Raw genomic sequence first — 19,845 nt, 5'->3', positions numbered from 1 at the left:
CACATGGCACTCCCCACTCAGTGGGAAGTCTGCTTCTCTCTCTCCATCTGCCCCTCTCCACACTTATGCTCTCTCTCTCTTAAATAAATAAATAAATAAAATCTTTAGAAAAATAATAGCTAGTCAACTCATATAACTAGCTAAATACCAGTAGGGACATAATCTGTGGGTCTCTTGAACTGCATAAGCAGAGAGAGTGCTTTTCACAAGCCAAAGGATGTTGGCTATTCTTTACAGGAAGCCAAATGAGTCTCCTTGGGCTTCTTCTTGTAACAAACACCCACCAGAATTATGATTTTGGAATCATTTCCATTGCAAATCTCCTCTTTCCACACCCTTTTAAAAGGCAGCTGTGCTATTTGGCTTCTAACCAAGGCCTGCTGCACCAACAATTCTCTAAATTTTATTTATATTTCATGTGCAGTATGTTCAAACTCTCACTTTCCCAGGTGCCAGATGCTGGTTTGGATACACTCCAGTGGAAAGTGCTTTCCTGTAAAATAATAAAAGTAAAATGCTGAACAAACTACCTCTTTATATCAGGCTTGCACCTAGTGTACCAAAGCTAAGTATTCTAATAGTGACTGCACTATTTTCCCAAATTTGCAATCCCCCAAATTCCCACTTCACCTAGCTCCACACCAAATACTTTGTCCTTTGGCTTACATAGGATGTAAATGCTTCTAGTCCTTTTATACCTCTTTAGTGTTCATTTGAAAATGTCCGAACGTAGGATCTATCTGTCTCACATGATTTCAGTGGTGCTTAATATAAGCCACCAATGAGTATTTCAAGGATGCTTTGGGTGAAAAAACAAGGATTTTAACTTACTTTCAGAATCTTTTCCTTAAAAAAAAAAAAAAATCTCTATGTCTAACGTGGGGTTTGAACTCATGACCCTGAGGGCAAAAGCCTGCCAGGTTCTACCAACTGAGCTGGCCAGGTGCCTCTATTTTCAGGATTTAAAAAGATATCTAATAACTTAATGTCTGTTATAGCTTTAATACATTTAATACATTTTCACTAAAAAGTGATGCTTTCTGTGTGTTTTAAAATAAGATTGTCCCTGTAGTGGCACAGAATTTTGGCATGGCACTCTACGATGTACCTCAGAATTTGCCTTTTGCAATAGGGTTCCTGCCTGTTTAAAAGCAGTCTTCAGGGATCCCTGGGTGGCGCAGCGGTTTGGCGCCTGCCTTTGGCCCAGGGCGCGATCCTGGAGACCCGGGATCGAATCCCACATCGGGCTCCCGGTGCATGGAGCCTGCTTCTCCCTCTGCCTGTGTCTCTGTGCCTCTCTCTCTCTGTGACTATCATAAATAAATACAAATTAAAAAAAAAATTAAAAAAAATAAAATAAAAGCAGTCTTCAATCCAAAGATCCTCCCTGTGAAATGAGCAGCAATATTAGGTGGAAACTAGGAGAGTGGGTATAATTTTTAGAGATGGTCAATCCACTCTTGGTTTCCACCATCACCTGTTTTACCAGTTTGTGTGGTTAACGTTTCCACTGAGATGAAAACTAGTACAATTCTTTGTTCTATCCTAGGGAGAAAAAACAAAAACAAAACGAGAACCTTGGCCATGAAAATTTGTTTGTGCAAAATCTTGCGATTATATTGAGGTTTAAATGAAGTCTTGTAAAACATGCCATGATTTGTGTGTGTTTGTGTGCGTGGAAAGCCGCTATAAAATAACAGAAATACTGTTTGCCAGCCGTGTCTCTTCACACACTGGGCTCTGGCAGGTCTCGCTTTTTCCCCACTGTTTCCATTAGATGGCGGTAGATGCCCAAAAAATAACTTCCAAAGGCGAGGCGGAGGGCGGCGAGGGGCGTTTTTTCCCTTTCACTAGGATGTTGGTAGCTGAGCTCACACACTGAATGAAGCTCCTCCATCGCGACTTGGCAGAGTATGCATTTTATTTTTTCGTGTGTGTGAGGCGGGAAGGCTTGCCACAGACCACCTGTTCAATCGAAGCACAGGGTAGCGTCTTGCCAGCTGGCTAAATAAATAAATAAATAAATAAATAAAATTCCTAGAATTTTTCTTAACTACCACCAGACTTTATAGAAGCTATGGAACGTATTCAGGAGCGCAATCAGCAGGGACTGAAAGAGGCCGCGGCGTCTGTCGCCTGCGCTTGTGGAGATGGAAGAGAGCCACTCGCTGGAGGGGAATGAATGGGCTGCTGCGACCTGGGGACTGAACCCGCAGGGCGACCCACTCGCAAGCAGCGTGGACGCTCACGTGTGACCAGCCCCAGATCAGAAGCTCCCAGAGAAATATACGAGGTGGCGTCCTCCAGTTCTCTTAGAGTAGACAAAACATACACAAACCACACAGCAGAGAAATCAGTGCAAGCCCCAGCCTGAAGTGGTAGTCGTGCATGAAAATGCTAAGTCTTGTCAGCATTCTGGGAGGCCAGTGGGGTACGAAATGGCCGGGGAGGCTTCGGAGGGGGAGCGGGAGAGGGAGGGAGCACTCCGGCGGGGGGACTGTGGGAGTGTCTGGGGAAGAGACGTTTCAGTTCAGTCAGGGAAGAGCGCTGAAAGCTCGGAAGGGTGGAGGCCAAGTCCAGGTCCGCGAGGGCTGCCACCTCAGAGAGGCCGGCTCAGCGGAACCCTCTCCTTTCTGCGCCGAGCCGGGAGCACGCCCTCAGAGTGGGCTGCTTCCGGCCGGCTTTCTCGTCAGGGTTCTCTCCCAGGCAACCCCCCACCCCGCCCGGCGCTGGGAGCCAGTGCCCGCCGCTCGCCGGCAGCAGCGCATCGCCGCCCAGCGCGGCCCGGGACTGCCACGGAGGGGGCGTGGCGAGGGCGGCCCGGAGGGGGCGGGGCGCGGGCGGGCCCGGGTGGGCGGGGCTCTCGTCTGCCCCGCGCCTGCCGCTGCCGCCGCCGCCGCCGCTGCCGCCTCCGCCCCGCCTCGCGGACCGAGGGAGCGGGGTCGCCGCCGCCTGCCCGCCCGCGTGCCCGGGGCTGCGGTGGGCCAGGATGTCGGGCTTCCTGGAGGAGCTGCTCGGCGAGAAGCTGGTGACGGGCGGCGGCGAGGAGGTGGACGTGCATTCGCTGGGCGCCCGCGGAATCTCGCTGCTCGGGCTCTACTTCGGCTGCAGCCTGAGCGCCCCCTGCGCGCAGCTCAGCGGCAGCCTGGCCGCCTTCTACGGCCGCCTGCGAGGGGACGCGGCGGCCGGGCCGGGGCCGGGGCCGGGGCCGGGGCCGGGGCCGGGGGCAGGGGCGGGGGCCGGGCCGGGGCCGGGGGCCGTGGCGGCCGCGGAGCCCGAGCCGCGGCGCCGCCTGGAGATTGTCTTCGTGTCCTCGGACCAGGACCAGCGCCAGTGGCAGGACTTCGTGCGGGACATGCCGTGGCTGGCGCTGCCCTACAAGGAGAAGCACAGGAAGGTGAGCGGCGCGGGCCTCATCGGCGGCCGGGGGGCGGCCTGGGCGCTCAGCCCGCGAGTTGGGGGGAGCGGGGTCCTCGCCGGCGCCGCTGCCGTAGCCCTGCGCGCGCTTCCCGTCGTGCGCGTCAGTGTCCCGGTCCTCTGTGATGCCCGCCCCCGTCGGAGGACCCTGCCGCGTCGGGGCTCCCGCAGCAACTCCTCGGTGGGGAGCCAGGCCGCGCGCCCTGGGGGAAGTTTGACACCCTCCGGTCCCCGACCCCGGCTCGCGTCGCGAGCAGCCGACAGCCAGGTCCCCACGCGCCGGAAGCCGCGTCTCGCGGGCGGCCTCGCCGGCCGGGGTCCCGACCCCGTGACCCCCACTCCCCACCAGAGGTGCAGGGAGCGGCTGCTTCCTCCGCTCGGCCGCCAGGCTCCCGGCGGATACCTGTGGTGGGTGGGGGAGGCGCTCGCCCCCTACCCATAATGCCCAGACCAGGAAGTTTCCTCGCTCCGGGAGAAATCTGCTTTTCAGGGGACCCCTCCCCGCGTGACCCGGGACGCCCAGGCCGAGGCCAGGCCGCCCCGGGAGAGGCAGCCGCTGACCGCGGCTCTGGTTGAGGAGGCGCCCACTCCTCTCCCCTTCTCTCTCTCTCTCCTTCCCTCCGCCCCCTCGGGCTCGACTGGTGGCCACCGGGGAGCTTTTCATTGTCTGCCTGTCCAGCAGTCCTCCCCAGACGCCTCCCAGGCACAGCAACAGACCCGTCCACGCCGATCTCAGTTGCTCGGTCGGTGTTGTGTTGGCACACTTCGAATTAAATGCTGAATAGGGGCAGATTAACTGGAAAAACGAGGATTTGGGGAAATTTATACTTCGCTGTCAACTTCTCATTCCTGCCAGCTTGCTGCTGAAATTACTTTGGGTTTTCGAGTGTAATCTGATGGATTGAAGATGTCTGTTTCAATAAAAACGGATTCGAGAAATTTTGTCACGAATTGAAACGGGACAACTTTTGGAGCGCTCTTACTTAATTGGTGTGCCCGATGCAGCGTATGAATCCATCCCCTTCCCTTTCTAGGGAGAATCTTAGTTTATGGAGTGGACAGGAGAAGGGCTGTTCTGGGGGCTTTTTAGGTGCCTCTAGAGAGGATGGTAACGGCGTGCCGTGTGTTTCTTTCATGTGTACAGTCTTGTGGAGAAGCATGATTTAGATTTAGTAAGAGCAAAAGGCTTATACCGTGACCCCGAATGTCTCCAGTAAATCACCCATCCTCACGCGGTATAAGGTACAGACTTGGGATTTAAAGTGTGAAATACAGTTTAACAAATACAGTTTGTAAATTTCACATTGGAAAACATGGGCTCACACAGAAGCAAAACAGCATATTAACCACTTTTTAGGTGATTTTGCTCATATTTGATAGTGCATGAATTTGAATGGCTAGTCTTTTTTTGCTTTAAAAATATGGGAATTCTTTGTTTTCCTTGGTAGCTGTTTTTATGATCCTTTCAGGGAGGAATAATGATCAGAAAGTGATTTACCAAAAAATACTTTCATTGTTGTGGCAAATTTCTATTGTATACCAGTTGTGTAAAATAACATCCTTATTGGGCAACGTAAGTAATTTCTAGCTTTTGCAAACCTACAATGATGGTAAAATGTTACAGACCTAAGGCCTATTGTGTTTTTCACAGTGAAGGAAGTAAATTTGTTGGATGGTAAAAATATGGAGCAAATTGAGATGTTTTGCAAATAGTTAAAGCTTTTTCTTGAAAAAAGAGAATATTTCATGTGATATATACCACATATATACCACACCTGGTTTTCTCTGCCCTGGCTAGTCACTTTGCACACACACAAAAAAGTGGTCTGTGGCCCTGCTCTGGACCTGCTAATTCTACTAGGATGAGAGTTTGGATGACATGGGACAGACCCTCATTTGAAAATACAGTTCAGAATACTGAACATGCCCAAACCATGGTGCATGGCATCTTAAACATTTATTTTTTGCTCACAGTTTTTCTGTCCTTCATCCAGTGGTTCGCTTTGTTCTGTAAAATAAGTCCAGTTTTTGAGGAGGTAGTTTTTGCTTCAGGATATTCATGAATAGGCAACTCAAGATCTGATCCCAGAAACATTCATCGTGATATACCAGGTAAAAAGACTTCAGCTGTGTTCTTTATGGAAAACATGCTTTTAGAAATTACAAAAGCAGTGAACTCACTTTGACAGGAATTATTTTCTCCCTTGAAACCAAAGAGAAAACATTTTCTTTTTTGCAATTTTGAGTTTTGTCTCTCCTGTTTGAAATCGAGATGCTTAAAAGTGAGTCTGTGAGCCAGTGGTGGCAGTTCCATGTTCAGAACAGTGAAAAAGGTCAGGGCATCGCCCATCTAGGGGGCTGAGTGGGTGAACACTTACCTTCTTGCTGTTGAACTCTGTCCATGTTGTTTCATCAACTACTAAAATATTTTCACAGAAGAGAATTTTGTTTTATACTGACAGGCAACCAGAGTTCCAGATTACTAATTTTTTAAAGTTCTCATTAACATTTGTTCTTTACAACCATTCATATACTTCTTCCTATTGGGATAACAAAGTATATGGTTCTAATTAGTTATTGGCTGGAATTTCTCTAAAGAAAATTGAAAAATTATGGTGGGGAAAGAAAATGCTGTGTGGTATTCTTTTCTTTTTTAATTAATTTCTCCTTTATGCAGTAAGAAAGCCTGGGGATGACCATATATGTTATGCTTGCGTTTTGCCTGGTTCTGTTCACCTTGATTGGAACTCTGAGAAAACAGCAAATAAAAGGACTCCAGCATCTTAGAAAAAAAAAAAAAAAGGGATCCCTGGGTGGTGCAGCGGTTTGGCGCCTGCCTTTGGCCCAGGGCGCGATCCCGGAGAGCCGGGATCGAATCCCACGTCGGGCTTCCAGTGCATGGAGCCTGCTTCTCCCTCTGCCTGTGTCGCTGCCCCTCTCTCTCTCTCTCTCTGTGTGTGACTATCATAAATAAATAAAAATTTAAAATAACCAAAAAAAAAACAAAAAACCCAAAGGAAGGTGTTCCCGTTTCTGCTTGCTTTTGTGGAAGGTGCAAAAGTAATTGAAGCTTCATTTTTTGGCTTCCAAGCACACATATGTAAATAGCTGTATAGAAATTGTAATTAGATGATAATAGAAGTTTGAGTGCCTTCACAAGAGCAGTTTTGTCAGGAAACATATAATCTTCAAGTTAAGGTAGTTAGACTTGTTCTAATAAGTAGGTTTGCTTTTTGTTTTGTTAGTAGACGTTTTTCAGATTTCTGGTGAGAGAGAAGGTGATAAACAGTTGGAAAGTTTAGGGATTTGATCTATTTCTACAGATGAGGATAAGTTACTTAGTTGTCAGAATAGGAGAGTCGATCCCCAGGATCTACTTCAGCATCATAGAGGGGAGTACAGATTTTGGGTTTTAAAACCACTAGGCTTGGTTTTGCCTGGGCTGGATGCCTGATGGATTACATTTGGTCATTGTGAGTGCTGACATCAAATGGTGCAGGGCCACTGGTCTTGGACTGGACAGATTCCTTCCAGGCAGAAGGGAAAAGAGAAAGTTGGGACATGAGAGCAGCACTCAGGAGGTATCCCTGATTATCTCTGGTCTATTCTTCCTGCTTCCCTGTGGGGTTGCTTGCTCTGGGTGGTTCTTTTGGGTCAGACTAAACCAGAGGCATGGCCTAGAATTCACCAGCATCCCTTAGGCTCTTTGGAACGGGGCAAGATTTGGTACCAATCCAAACAGTCTTAGAGCTGCATCTCTCCCTGCTCATCCTCTGCCAAATCCAGATACCCTAGCCACTAAGAGACATGATCCCTATGACACCGACTGAACACTTTGAAGGTGCAAAAAGACGGCAAAAAAAGCACAGCTTCAAAAATTTGGGTTTTCCATCATCTGCCAAAGGAGCCTGGACCAGCCAGGACAGGTTCCCTCTGTTCGTTGTGTTTCCAGGACTTAGATCTTTCTAATAAAAGACAACAGTCCAATTAAAGTAGTAAGAGCAATTTTCCTCGAGAGGCTTTTTCCTTGTTCCATTATTTGTAATGTATTTTTTAATCTTTAATTTTTCTTCTCTGTATAATGAAGACGTCTAGTGTAGTTATAGTTAAAAATAGGGACTGTTGTCCAGCTGCCTGAGCTCAGATCCTGGCTCTGTCGTTTGTTAGCTGTGTGACCTTGTGCAAGTTAACCCTACTTGTCTGTGCCAAATCTGTAAAATGGAGATGATAATAGCATCCGCCTAGCTTGTGCTTACTGAGCACATAGTATGTGCTCAGTATGTGTTAGCTGTTCCTCGAAGTTGTCTGAAGTTGTCCTGAAATTTAGGAATTCCTTTCATAGTTTGAGCCTTCTGGAATATATCACATTACAGAATTGCAAACTGTTACAATTTTTCTAACAAATGAGTTTTTTTTTTTTAAGATTTTATTTATTCATGAAAGACACAGAGAAAGAGAGGACACAGGCAGAGGGAGAAGCAGGCTCTATGCAGGGAGCCTGACGTGGGACTCCATCCTGGTCTTCAGGATCAGGCCCTGGGCCAAAGGCGGCGCTAAACTGCTGCCCACAAATGAGTTTTATTTTTTTATTTTTTAAAAGTTTTTATTTATTTATGATAGTCACAGAGAGAGAGAGAGAGAGAGAGGCAGAGACATAGGCAGAGGGAGGAACCCGACGTGGGATTCGATCCCGGGTCTCCAGGATCACGCCCTGGGCCAAAGGCAGGCGCCAAACCGCTGCACCACCCAGGGATCCCAACACAAATGAGTTTTGTAAGTGTTAAGGAGGATAAGGGTTAAAAGAAATGCCCTTGAGGAGAAAGACCTAGAAAAATGAAACAACAAAAGCAAGTGAATATTTAAAAAATACTCCTTAAAGAACTGATGGTTCTGAGATTTACAGAGCACCATACTCCCACTTGCCAGTGAAACTTGAGACATCAGATCAATGAAGCCCAGACATGATAAAGGGTAACAACTTTAAGATGATGAGGCACCCTTCTTGAGAGAGATTAATTATGTACTTGGTGATCGTTTTGTGGTTTGCCAGAGCTATTAGGAGTGTCTGCCACTGATCCTGCCTGCTTAAATCTGGGCAGTGTGAAGCTTGCAGGATTACTGCTCTTTCAGCCTGGGAAAGGGATGGTGCCCGCTCTCTGGAGCAGTGACGATCTCCCCCGCGTCCCCCTCCCCCAACACTGGCCACCTCCCTTCTGAGCTCTGGAATGTTGTCAGATAGGTTTGCTTAGACGTATAGCCCTTGTGGGTTATGATTCAGGCCTAGAGGTAGCGATTCAGGCCTGACTGGCTAGCTGTCCACAGCCCTTGCTAACTGATACACATGAGGACGTGAACCAGAGCACAAGAGGAAAGCTGTGGGTTTTGAGGTTAGGGTCATTGATTTCATTTATGCTCTCCATTTATGCTCCCCCCTCCTTTATCACTGTTCCTTTTGGTTTAAGGTCTTGTTTTAATATCTGCACAAATTTGAGAAAGAAGGCTTTGTGTTATACATATCTGGGGAGGAGGATGAACAAAACCCTCCGTGTATGGTGGGAGGTGTCTTTTTTTTTTTTTTTTTCCCATAGTACTTGGGACTCCAGGGCTCTAGCTAGCCCCATTCTGAATAGACTGGGCTCCTCAAGGCAGGATTTCTTTTCAAGGGGGAGAACATAGGCTTGACATGGGATGTTTTCTTTCTTCACATTCTGAATTCCCAATGGTGCTCAATGCCAACCACTAGGGTGCTTAGTTTTCTGTTATTAATTCCCCATTCTGCTTATTCAAAGGCACTCAAAGAAAATGGCTGTGAATTCAGAATCTTTTTGCTGGTCCCAACTCTTACATTGCTTTATATCTGGCCATTATTTTAAAAGGATGGAAGAGGGCAGCCCTGGTGGCTCAGCAGTTTAGCCCTGCCTTCGGCCCAGAGTGTGATCCTGGAGACCCGGGATTGAGTCCCACATCGGGCTCCCTGCATGGAGCCTGCTTCTCCCTCTGTGTCTCTGCCTTTCTACCTCTCTCTCTCTCTCTCTCTCTCTGTCTGTCTGTCTGTCTCTCTCTCTCTCTCTGTGTGTGTCTCTCATGAATAAATTAAATAAATAAATAAATAAATAAATAAATAAATAAATAAATAAATAAAATCTTTAAAAATAAATCAATAAAAGGAAGGAAGAGTCCTGGAATCTCAGGAGCCATCCTTGCTTCTCCTGCACACCTCATACCCCGATGGCACTGTCTTGTTGATTTGATCTCTTTAATACCTCTCAACTCTGACCTCTTCTCACCATCCCTACCATCACTGCTTGACTTTAGGTTTCATCCTGACCACTGTGTACCAGCAGCTTCTCCTGGGGCTCCTTGCTTCCAGTCTTTTTTTTTTTTTTTTAAGGTTTTATTTATTTATTTGAGAGAGAGAGAGCCTGCGAGGTGCGCGTGCTACGGGAGGGGCAGTGGAGGAGGGAGAAGATTCCACAGTGAGCATGGAGCTTGACAGGGAGCTCCATCCCATGACCAGGAGGTCTTCACCCCAACTGAAACCAAGAGTCAGTCACCTAACCCACTGAGCCACCCACGCGCTCCTCCTTGCTTCCAATCTTGATCCCTGAAATGATTCTCAGATCAACTTCTCAAGCTGTCTGTAGTCAATGGTCAATTTTATTTTGTTTTATTAATTTACAGTCAGTCACACCAATGCAAGTGGCCTTATTAAAGCATGATTCCTATCTGGGTTGAACCACATGCAGCCCCCCACCAGGTTGACCTTGCACAAGCTGGTCTCTGTCCTATTCATCAAGATGAGCCCACTGATCACAAACCTGGGTGTTGCCGTAGTGTTGAGCTGCTATACATGTTTCTGAGTATTCTCAGTTTCTCTACTTACCTGGTGGACCAGTAAGAAACAGCTTGTGGAAAAAAAAAAAGAAACAGCTTGTGGGCAAGCACTGGGTTGGAGACCCACCTTGAGCAGCTCAGCACCACTCTAGACTGCTTCCAAAAGGTCACAACTTTTGGATTGTATCCAAAAATCACAACTTTGATCATGTCATTCTCCTGCTTAGAATTCTTCAGTAGTTCTTCATAGCTTTTGGGGTCAAATCCAAATTCTAGAGCATGGTACATCACTCTTCTGCCTCTTCTCTCTCCTGTGCAGTGTCTACTTTACTCCCAACTGGCTGAGTTTGGAACTTCTTTTTTTTTTTAAGATTTTATTTATTTATTCATGAGAGACACAGAGAGAGAGAGGCAGAGACACAGGCAGAGGGAGAAGCAGGCTCCCCACAGGGATCCCGAGGAGGGACTTGATCCCAGGTCTCCAGGATCAGGCCCTGGGCTGAAGGCGGTGCTAAACTGCTGAGCCACCTGGGCTGCCCTGAGTTTGGAACTTCTAAACTTAGTCCTTGTTTCCCTGTTTCCCTAAGAAGCTCTCCTGTCTCTTTTCCCTCTAGGGTGGAATGATTCTGTGGGCTTCCATAGATCTTATGTACAAATACCCTAGCACTTAGGTTATTTTTAGTTTTCATTTAGACCATAAGCTTCTTGAGGACAGAATCAACCAAAGGGAGGGGAAGATAATCAGTCATGTGCTGAGACGTGGGTAATGTGATCACAAAAAGCAGGCATGTGATTTTTAGATTGGGTATGTGAAAATATGGTAGATTCCACATTGTGTAAGTTGAAATGTGCACTTTCACTATTACATAGCTTAATTTTAACGCTTAATATTAGAGTTGGGCCTTAATTGAATTGTATAATTGTATATATCCACAGTATGTGGGTGTTTTTGTTTGTTTTTGTTTCTTAATGAGTGTTTAAAGAGCACTTAAACAAGCAAATAGACGTGTAACTTCATTGCCCTGTAATTCCATGCTCAAAAATAAGAAAAGACTCTATTCTCTACTTTTGTTTTGTTTTTTTAAAATTATTTATTTATTTATTTTTTTTTTTTTTAAATATTTATTTATTCATGAGAGACACAGAGAGGCAGAGACACAGGCAGAGGGAGCCCAATGTGGGATTGGATCCCAGGACTCCAGGATCACACCCTGAGCCAAAGGCAGATGCTCAATTGCTGAGCCACCCAGGCGACCCAAAAGAATTTTAGTTAAATTAAAACTTATTAACATATAATGTATTATTGGTTTCAGAGGTAGAAGTCAGTGATTCATCAGTCTTATATAACACCCAGTGCTCATTATATCACATGCCCCTCCTTAATGTCCATCACCAAGTTACCTACCTCATCCCCTCACCCCCTTTTCCTCCAGGGACCCTCAGTTTACTCTCCACTTTCGAAATATCAAAAATCTTAGGCCATCGACATAGTCTTCTATCTGCAGACGTATGATTCTATGCTTTTGTATTTCATAAATAATTTGGATTTCTCAAGAATCTTTCTTCCAAGGAACTCAAAATGCATGCCTATTGCATCTTCCAGCGACTAGTAATCAGTAGATATTAAATGTTTTAACTTTTCAAAGTATGTTCGAGTTGGAGAATTGAAGCAAATAGAACTGATTATTAGATGAGGGTCACAGTGTCGGATGAAAGGACTCGGCTGAACTCCCTTAAATTCAGTGGTCCTTTCTGTTCGTGAGATTGTATCTTAAAAAATGTTCACATCAAACATTCCCCATGGAAGAGGAGGGAGCTGAGAGTTCTGTTTTCAACAAATGGCTTTTGGTGTGGATTCACTCTAGATATGCATAGAAGACCCTGAAATAGGATAGAAGTAGTTTTAACTGCTGAAAGCATTTGCCTAGAAGATGGGAAAGCCAGAACTTCTTTTTTGTTGCTGCCTTTCTGTGGCGGTGGTGGTTTCTAAGGGCCTTTTAATGATTTGGCTTTTTTTTTTAGATCAGCCAGTGAAGTGCCCCCAACTTCCCTTCATCCTATGCAAAGCCTGCGGGCTGCTTCAGTGCTTTTGTTCAGAGACAAAATTGAACTTCAGGTATCCTGCCGAGATCCTAGGACTAAATCAGTCCTCCCTTTTATGAGGTTTTCAGAAACTGCTGTTCTAACTTCCAGTAAAATCTCAAACATGTGCTTTCTGCTTTATGACAAGTAAGAAGTATAGTAATTGAAAGTTGCTTGAGTGCTGTTATTCTCCAGTGAAACCCTGTAATGGAAACTTTTGTTCTGTGGCATCCATGATTAAAAGCAAACATAAATTTTCTGCTGCTTGCTGGTCATAACTCTTGGACCAGATATACAGTGTATTTTTGTATGAGCTACACTTAAGAAAATCCTTTTCAAAAAACCATTCACGCTTAATTTCAGCATTCCTTTCTGTTAGATCTATCACCTACCTGGAGCGCCTAAGTGGCTCAGCGGTTCAGTGGCTGTCTTCGGCTCAGGTTGTGATCCTGGGGGTCCCAGGATGGAGTCCCCACATCAGGTTCCCCACGGGAAGCTTGCTTCTCCCTCTGCCTGTGTCTCTGCCTCTGCCTCTGTCTCTCTCTCAATCTCTCTCTCTCTCCCCCGCATCAGGCTCCCCTTGAGGAGCCTGCTTCTCCCTCTGCCTGTGTCTCTGCCTCTCTCTGTGTGTCTCTCATGAATAAATAAGTAAAATCTTAAAAAAAAAAAAAAGATCACCCACTCCTCATTGTATTATTTCGATGTAGACACCAGTTACAGGTAAATTCAAGTAATATTTTCTACAGTTAAGAATGCTTTTTATCTCAGATCATTGTTGAATAGTCAGTCATAAAACAGGGTGTGGTGAGTTTTGCTGTTCTAGGGATAGGGTTTCCCCTCTTTGTTTTCCGAGGAGAATTTTATCCAGATGAATTGGTTGTATAGTTTTTATTTGTCTTTTTTGGTCAGTATGCCAGGGAGAAAAATCTGAATGGATGTAGTCTGTTTAAAATCAGAAGATGTTGCCTATTTTCCCCTTTAAATGTGATCAGGTCAGGCCAGTTTTCTTTTGATCGTGGTGGCTCATAGCACAGCTGCCTCATCTGTTAGTCATTTTTCAGGGTTTGATGTGAAATATACAGATTGGGCAGAACAACCTGCTTCGGGGAAAAATCACAGTGTTACCCTCTGAGCTCTGAATGGCAGCTCTGAGGACAGCGTTTTCTCCACTTTGGGCTCAGGCCTGACTGCAGCTTAAAAAAGCGTTTATACCCATGGATCTTCACAAATTCTCCATTATTAGAAATGAACATTTGTTTTATTTTATTTTTAAAGATTTTATTTATTTATTCATGAGAGGTGCAGAGAGAGAGGCAGACACACAGGCAGAGGGAAAAGCAGGCTCCATGAAGGGAGCCTAACTCGGGACCCGATTCCAGGTCTCCAGGATCAGGCCCTGGGCCGAAGGCAGGCGCTAAACCGCTGAGCCACCCAGGGATCCCAGAAATGAACATTTAAAATCTGTTGCACAGTGGACAAGAGTATGGGCTCTGGGTTTGGGTTTCCTGGGTTTGAATCACACCCCTGTTGACTTTTAGCAATGTGATTTTGGTGTAAGCTATGTGACCTGTGTGTCTCCAGGTCCTGGTCTTTAAAATGAAGATAATAGTATCCACCTTATAGGGTTGCTGTTAGGGTTAAATGAGTTAATATTCAAAAAGTATTTAGAACAGTGCCAAGGACTTAGTAAGTGTCCTTTAAATGTTTGCCCCAAGTGCTTGGATATTTCAGTCCCTATGTTATGGCTATTCAGAATATAGGAGAGAAAAATGCTCAGCTTATATTTCTTTGTATCACCTCTGCCCTCAGCATTATCTTTCGCTCAGCATCTAGACTCTGCATCTAGTGTCCTGTCATGTAATCTTGTTTCTCCTCAGTTTTGTACTAGGACCTCAATAATTACTGGTCAGTTGTTGATTTGATAAGACATCTGCGTGTCTTTGAATATGGATAGGATTCTAGACCATTTCTTTGATTGCTTGCTCAGTTTTTCTGAATGGATTCTAATTTCAGTTTTGAGCTGGGAGGGGGTAGCAGAGTCTGGTCTGTGTATATTTCACCTGTCATTTATTTGTTTTTGGACTTTTTATTATGGAAAACTTCAAGCATTGCACTGGTAGGGAAAATAGCACAGTGAGCCCCTATATACTTGGGACCCAGATACAAGGATCTACCAACTCATGTATACCCTCTCTCCCTGCCCTTCATTGGATTACTTTGAAGCAGTTCCCAAGCAACATATCATTTCCTTCGTAAACATTTCGCCAATGAACTCTTTTTAAAAAAATCACAATATCATATCATACTTATAAAAATCCAGTAATTCATTAATATTGGCCAGTAACCAGTCAGTATTCAGATTTCTCTGATTGTCTCATAATTTTTTTTTACAGTTGATTTGTTTGAATCCAAATAAAGTTTACACATTGCATTTGATAGCTATGTCTCTAAAGTTTCTTTAAACCTAAAGTTTCTCTTTCCACTTAAACTTTCTCTGGGTCTGGCTTCTTGCACACATTCCACATTCCCACCCCATCCCCCCTTTTTAAAAGATTTTATTTATTTGAGAGAGACAGAGAGCTCGAGCAGTGGGAAGGAGGAGAGGCCGGGAGAGAGAAGCCGACTCCCTGCTCGCGTGTGGTGTTTGATCTCAGACCCAGAGATCATGACCTGAGCTGAAGGCAAACACTAACCTGACTGAGCCACCCAGGTGCCCCTCCCAACCCCTTCTTATCCATATTTCCCCCTTAATCTGTAAAGGTTTGTAGAATATTGACTCTTAGGTTCAAAAGTGTCCTAGGCTGTTGTTGAGAAGTCCAGGTGTCAGCCACTTTGTAGGTCCAGGTGGCTCTAGATGGGCTGCCCTTCTCCATCTGTCCACCATGCTTCTCTCTTTGGGGCCCACCTCCAGCATGTTGCTCTCATAGTGACATGAGGGCCACCACAGCTCCAGGTTTGCTTCCTATCCTCTTAGATCCCCAGCGGAAAGAAGCCAGCTTTGTCACCCTCCAATCCCAAGACTAGTCACCATAGCCAGAATATGTAATATACTGATTGGCTAAGCCTAAGTCATATCCACACCTGTATAGTCAGAGAGTGGAGTCACAAACTAAGTGGACTGAACATCAAGAAAGAGGTGGTGATGGGGGCTTAACAAGGAAAATGAGAGTGTGTTACCAGAGAGAGGGGACAAAAAGGAACTGTAGATGTCTACTTGAGTCATCTATGCTAACCCCATGGCAGCATGCCTGACAAGTGGTCAGCCTCTGCTGGAGATTTCTGGTGTCCACAAAGTACCATCTCCTTAGAAGGCCATCCTGACATCAACCACCCTCTCCTCGGGAACTGGCCAGCCTTTAGAGAACTATAGACATGCCCTCTCTCTCTGAAATGAAAGATTCCCTTCATTCTTTGGCCATTTCTCATATGATATAGGTTCAAGTTTCATTACCATCCTGGCCATTCATATCTGAGCCCTCTCCAAGATTGTCTGGGACCTCTCTTAAGGAGTAGTCCCCAGACCTGAACACAGACTCCAGGGTGGTCTGCCCTGCACAAAGGGTCAGCTTATTACCTCCTTTGTTGTTATTATCTAAACTTACATCATCATAGTTTGAGATTGCATTAGCTTTTCTGACAATCACATCACACTGTGTTGACTCACTGACCTTTTGTCAACCAAAACTCAAAATCTTTTTCATCAGTTTTATATGTGAACAAATGAGAACACAGTCCCAAATCTTATATCAATGATCTTTAAGCATAAACAGTTTACTTAGATTTGATCATTTTTTACAGTCTGTCAAAATCTTCTTGCATATGTATATGGTCATCCACAATACTCATAACCTCTTCCGAGTTTTGAATTATCTAATCCATTCCAGACCTTCATGAAATCTGGGGATGGAGTCCCAGGGCACAGCACTAAAGCCTCCTCTAGGCTAATATTGGTCTGTTAGTCAGTTGTTGAAACAACTTAAAATCCAGTCAGTTCTAAATTTGCCTAATTATATTATTATTCAGCCCAACTTCTCCATCCAGCTAACATTTATCATAGGAGACCTTAACAGATTTATTGCTATAACTGAGATATTTGTGGGATGCCTGAGTGGCTCAGCAGTTGAGCGTCTGCTCAGGTGGTATCCTGGAGTCCTGGGATCGAGTCCTGCATCGGGCTCCCTACATGGAGCCTGCTTCTCCCTCTGCCTATGTCTCTGCCTCTCTCTCTTTCTGTGTCTCTCATGAATAAATAAAATCTTAAAAAAATTAATTAGATATTTGCTGTTTCCCTTTCAAGGAAAGATAGTCTGAAATGACTTCTGTTTAGGGGACCCATGCTTGCTTCTATTGATCACTTCTTTTCCTCAGTGTGTGTTTGATAACTGTAATAAGTTGTAGGATCTGTTGAAGGGTTGATTTCAATTTCACCAAGTAGTTTGCAGAATCTCCCTCTTTTTGCCATTTTTTTTTTTAAAGATTTCATTTATTCATGAGAGACACACACACACACACACAGGCAGAGGGAAAAGCAGGATCCATTCAGGGAGCCCGATACAAGACTTGACCCCGGGACTCCACGACCACACCTCGGGCCAAAGGCAGGCGCCAAATTGCTGAGCCACCCAGGGATCCCTTCTTTTTTGCCCATTTGAAAACCAGTACTCCTTCCATCTGTTGGTTGCTGGTGAAGAAATCATTGATGGGATTAGGTGATCTTGGGGGCACATTTTCTCCCTCTTGGATGTAATTCATACCTTACAGGAGGAGAGGTTTGAGATTGGCTGGGCCTGTGTGGAGTGTTGGTACAGTTGTTTCCTTCAGAGGACACTGTAGGAAGAGCTGTGGCCAGAGACCCCATCTGTGTGTGGTTGGGAGCACCTCATTTGTTCAGGATACCCAGATCCTGCACTTTCTGAAGGCTGTGTGGCAGTAGTGGCTGCCTTATCCCCAACCCAACATCTCCCTCCCCCCACTGTCTCATTAGGGCACTAATAGAGCCTGAGGGAGTCTTTCCTTAATGCCATTTCTCCCTATCAGGCTCAGGCAGGATGAGAATCTGGATGGCTAATTAAGTGTGGCATTTTGTTTCAAAATTAGCGTGAGACAGGAAACTAGCTACCAAGCAACCTAGTGTCCTTGTGAAGATAGATTTTTCTTAATATTTGACTTTCTAGGATGAATTACTCCATTTATTTGGAAAATTTTACCTTATTTTAAAATGGACTTGTTTTCTTATCTCAGTGTATTTGCCTATTTAAGATTACACATAAACCTGTTTTATGCTTTGCAGCTTGGCCACTAAGAATTTTGACATTTCACATGTTAGGCATGAGGATGAATTGGAATTAAATGCCTTAACACACTTTCCTAAGGGAAATCACTTTCCCAAATTTGCAGAAGGTTGCTGGTTTCAGCTCTTGGATGCATTGTTTTTACTTGTACAAATGTGCTTAAGAGTAAAATACCACTTAATACCACTTGAACATATTCTCAAGTTGTGGAAGGTATTAACTTGCAGTGACCGTGGTGGGACACTCTAGTTTTAAAGGCGCTTTTTGAAGCACTGCTTTCCTGTGAAGGCTTAGTGACTTTTTCTGAGGTCATCTGAGCCTATTTTTTGATTGATACAGCTACGGAGAAAGTAGTTACCAGGCGAGTCCAGATTCCTGGAACAAAACGTGGTGTGCCTTCACGAGGAGCCTGGGGTTGGTTTGTGCGTATCCACAGCAAAAATTATGGTTTTACTGATGTTCACATTAAAAAGCCATTTATATTCCTTTACTCAGCATATACGTAAACACTTTTTCCACTTATTAACTTTTTCCCATTTGCAAGAGAAAGCCAGCATTTTATGTTTTAGTTAGAAAAATAATCCTCTTTCTAGAGATAATCACTAACCGTGTCTTGTATATTCTTCCAGAAAAATAGACATATCCTGCATATGAGTGTATGTGCTTAATTATTTTTTTACACAGTAGATTTTAACATTTGAGATGAATTTTTGTTTTCTGAAAGGGCAGTGTCTTCACATGTTAAATAAAATTTCAAATAAAATGAAAGACATGCAGGGATAAGAAAGTCACTCCCACTGCTCACTGTTGCTTGCCTCCCCTAGAGCAGACACCATGATCAATTTCTTTCTTTCTTTCTTTCTCTTTTTTTTTTTTTAAGATTTTTATTTATTAATTTGCAAGAGAGAGTGTGTGCGAGAGCACAAGAAGTGGAGAGAGAGAAACATGCTGCCCATTGAGCAAGGAGCCTGACTTAGGGCTTGCTCCTAGGACTCTGGTATCATGACCTGAGCCGAAGGCAGATGCTTAACCAACTGAGCCACCCAAGTACTCCCGCCCCGGCCCCCATGATCAGTTTCTTGTATATCTCTTCAGAGGTTTTGTACATACACAGGCATGTACACGTGTTTGTCTTGGATACACACATACTTTTATTTTTTATTTTTTATTTTATTTGTTTATTTATTTTTTTTTAATTTTTTTTACACACATACTTTTAAAAAGATTTTTAAGCCAAGCCTTTTAAACAGATCTTGCCCATATTTTTGGCTGTCCCTGACAGGTGCTGCTTTTTCTCTCAGGTGGGTAAAGACTAGAAATGTCATTGCATAGCCCTGTATTAACTTTGTATTGTGCCTGCCTTGTATTGAACCCAACACAGAGACGAGGAACAGAATCCTCCCCAGACACCACTGTCCCTAGAAGGGAAGTAGCTTAGCCTGACATGTTCACTGAGTATGGTGGGCTTAAGAGACCTTTGAAAGCAGCTTTCCCTGTCCTTGGAGAGGGGCCCCCTCTCAAATGGATATAAAGCACTGAGAAGTGTCTGTGGAATTTCCACTGCCATGCCCTGCCATTTGGATAAATTAAGAGGTTCATTCTCTGAGCTGTCGTTCTTCCCTTCCAAGAGTATTTGGATTTATACAGGGACAAAAGACCTCCCCATGCTGGGCACTTGTATTATGCTGTGTCTTTTGTGATGACTAGTATTAGGCAACCTGTATTTAATATAAGTTTTTATTTATTGAGTGTGCTGCACTCTTAGAAAATCCATCACCCCCAGAATCCAAAGTTATGAAATAGATAACATAAGGGATTATGTCTGTTATTTTCATTATGGAAGGATCTTCATTTTAGTAGGCCAAAGTGTTTTAGACTGTGAGCTCCTGAGAGATGTTCAAAATGGGATTTCTTCCACTTAGGGAAAAAAACTCATTTATAACATCTTTAGAATGCATCTGTTGTTTTGAGAAAAATGTACAAATATTACATCAAAAGTCATTTTACCAAATATCACACATAACTTTTCCCTTTCCTCTGCACATTCCTTACTCATTTCTATAAGAGACAGCTGAGAAAACTTACAACTCATTCAGTTGTAAGTTTGTGGATGCAGACTGCTTACAAAAAATCAAGTTTGCTGTGGGAATTTAAATAGGTTTGTTATATAGATAGTAGAAATTATGAAAGGCAAATTTTGCAAAGATCCAATGAACTTTAA

General features: G+C 44.5%; 1 protein-coding gene across 1 annotated transcript in view; it reads left to right on the top strand.

Moving 5' to 3' along the window:
• Positions 1-2,894: 2,894 nt before the first annotated feature.
• The window catches only part of NXN (nucleoredoxin), a 152,803-nt gene continuing 135,852 nt past the window's right edge, over positions 2,895-19,845 (top strand). The window contains exon 1 of the mRNA XM_072779133.1: positions 2,895-3,397. Coding sequence (XP_072635234.1) covers positions 2,990-3,397 — 408 coding nt within the window. The 5' untranslated portion in view covers positions 2,895-2,989. The remainder of the gene's footprint in view (positions 3,398-19,845) is intronic.

Source organism: Canis lupus, chromosome 16 (genome assembly GCF_048164855.1).
Source record: "Canis lupus baileyi chromosome 16, mCanLup2.hap1, whole genome shotgun sequence".
Taxonomy (NCBI): domain Eukaryota; kingdom Metazoa; phylum Chordata; class Mammalia; order Carnivora; family Canidae; genus Canis; species Canis lupus.
The sequence above is the reverse complement of the archived record's forward strand: the minus strand, read 5'-3'. Positions and strand labels throughout refer to the sequence as shown.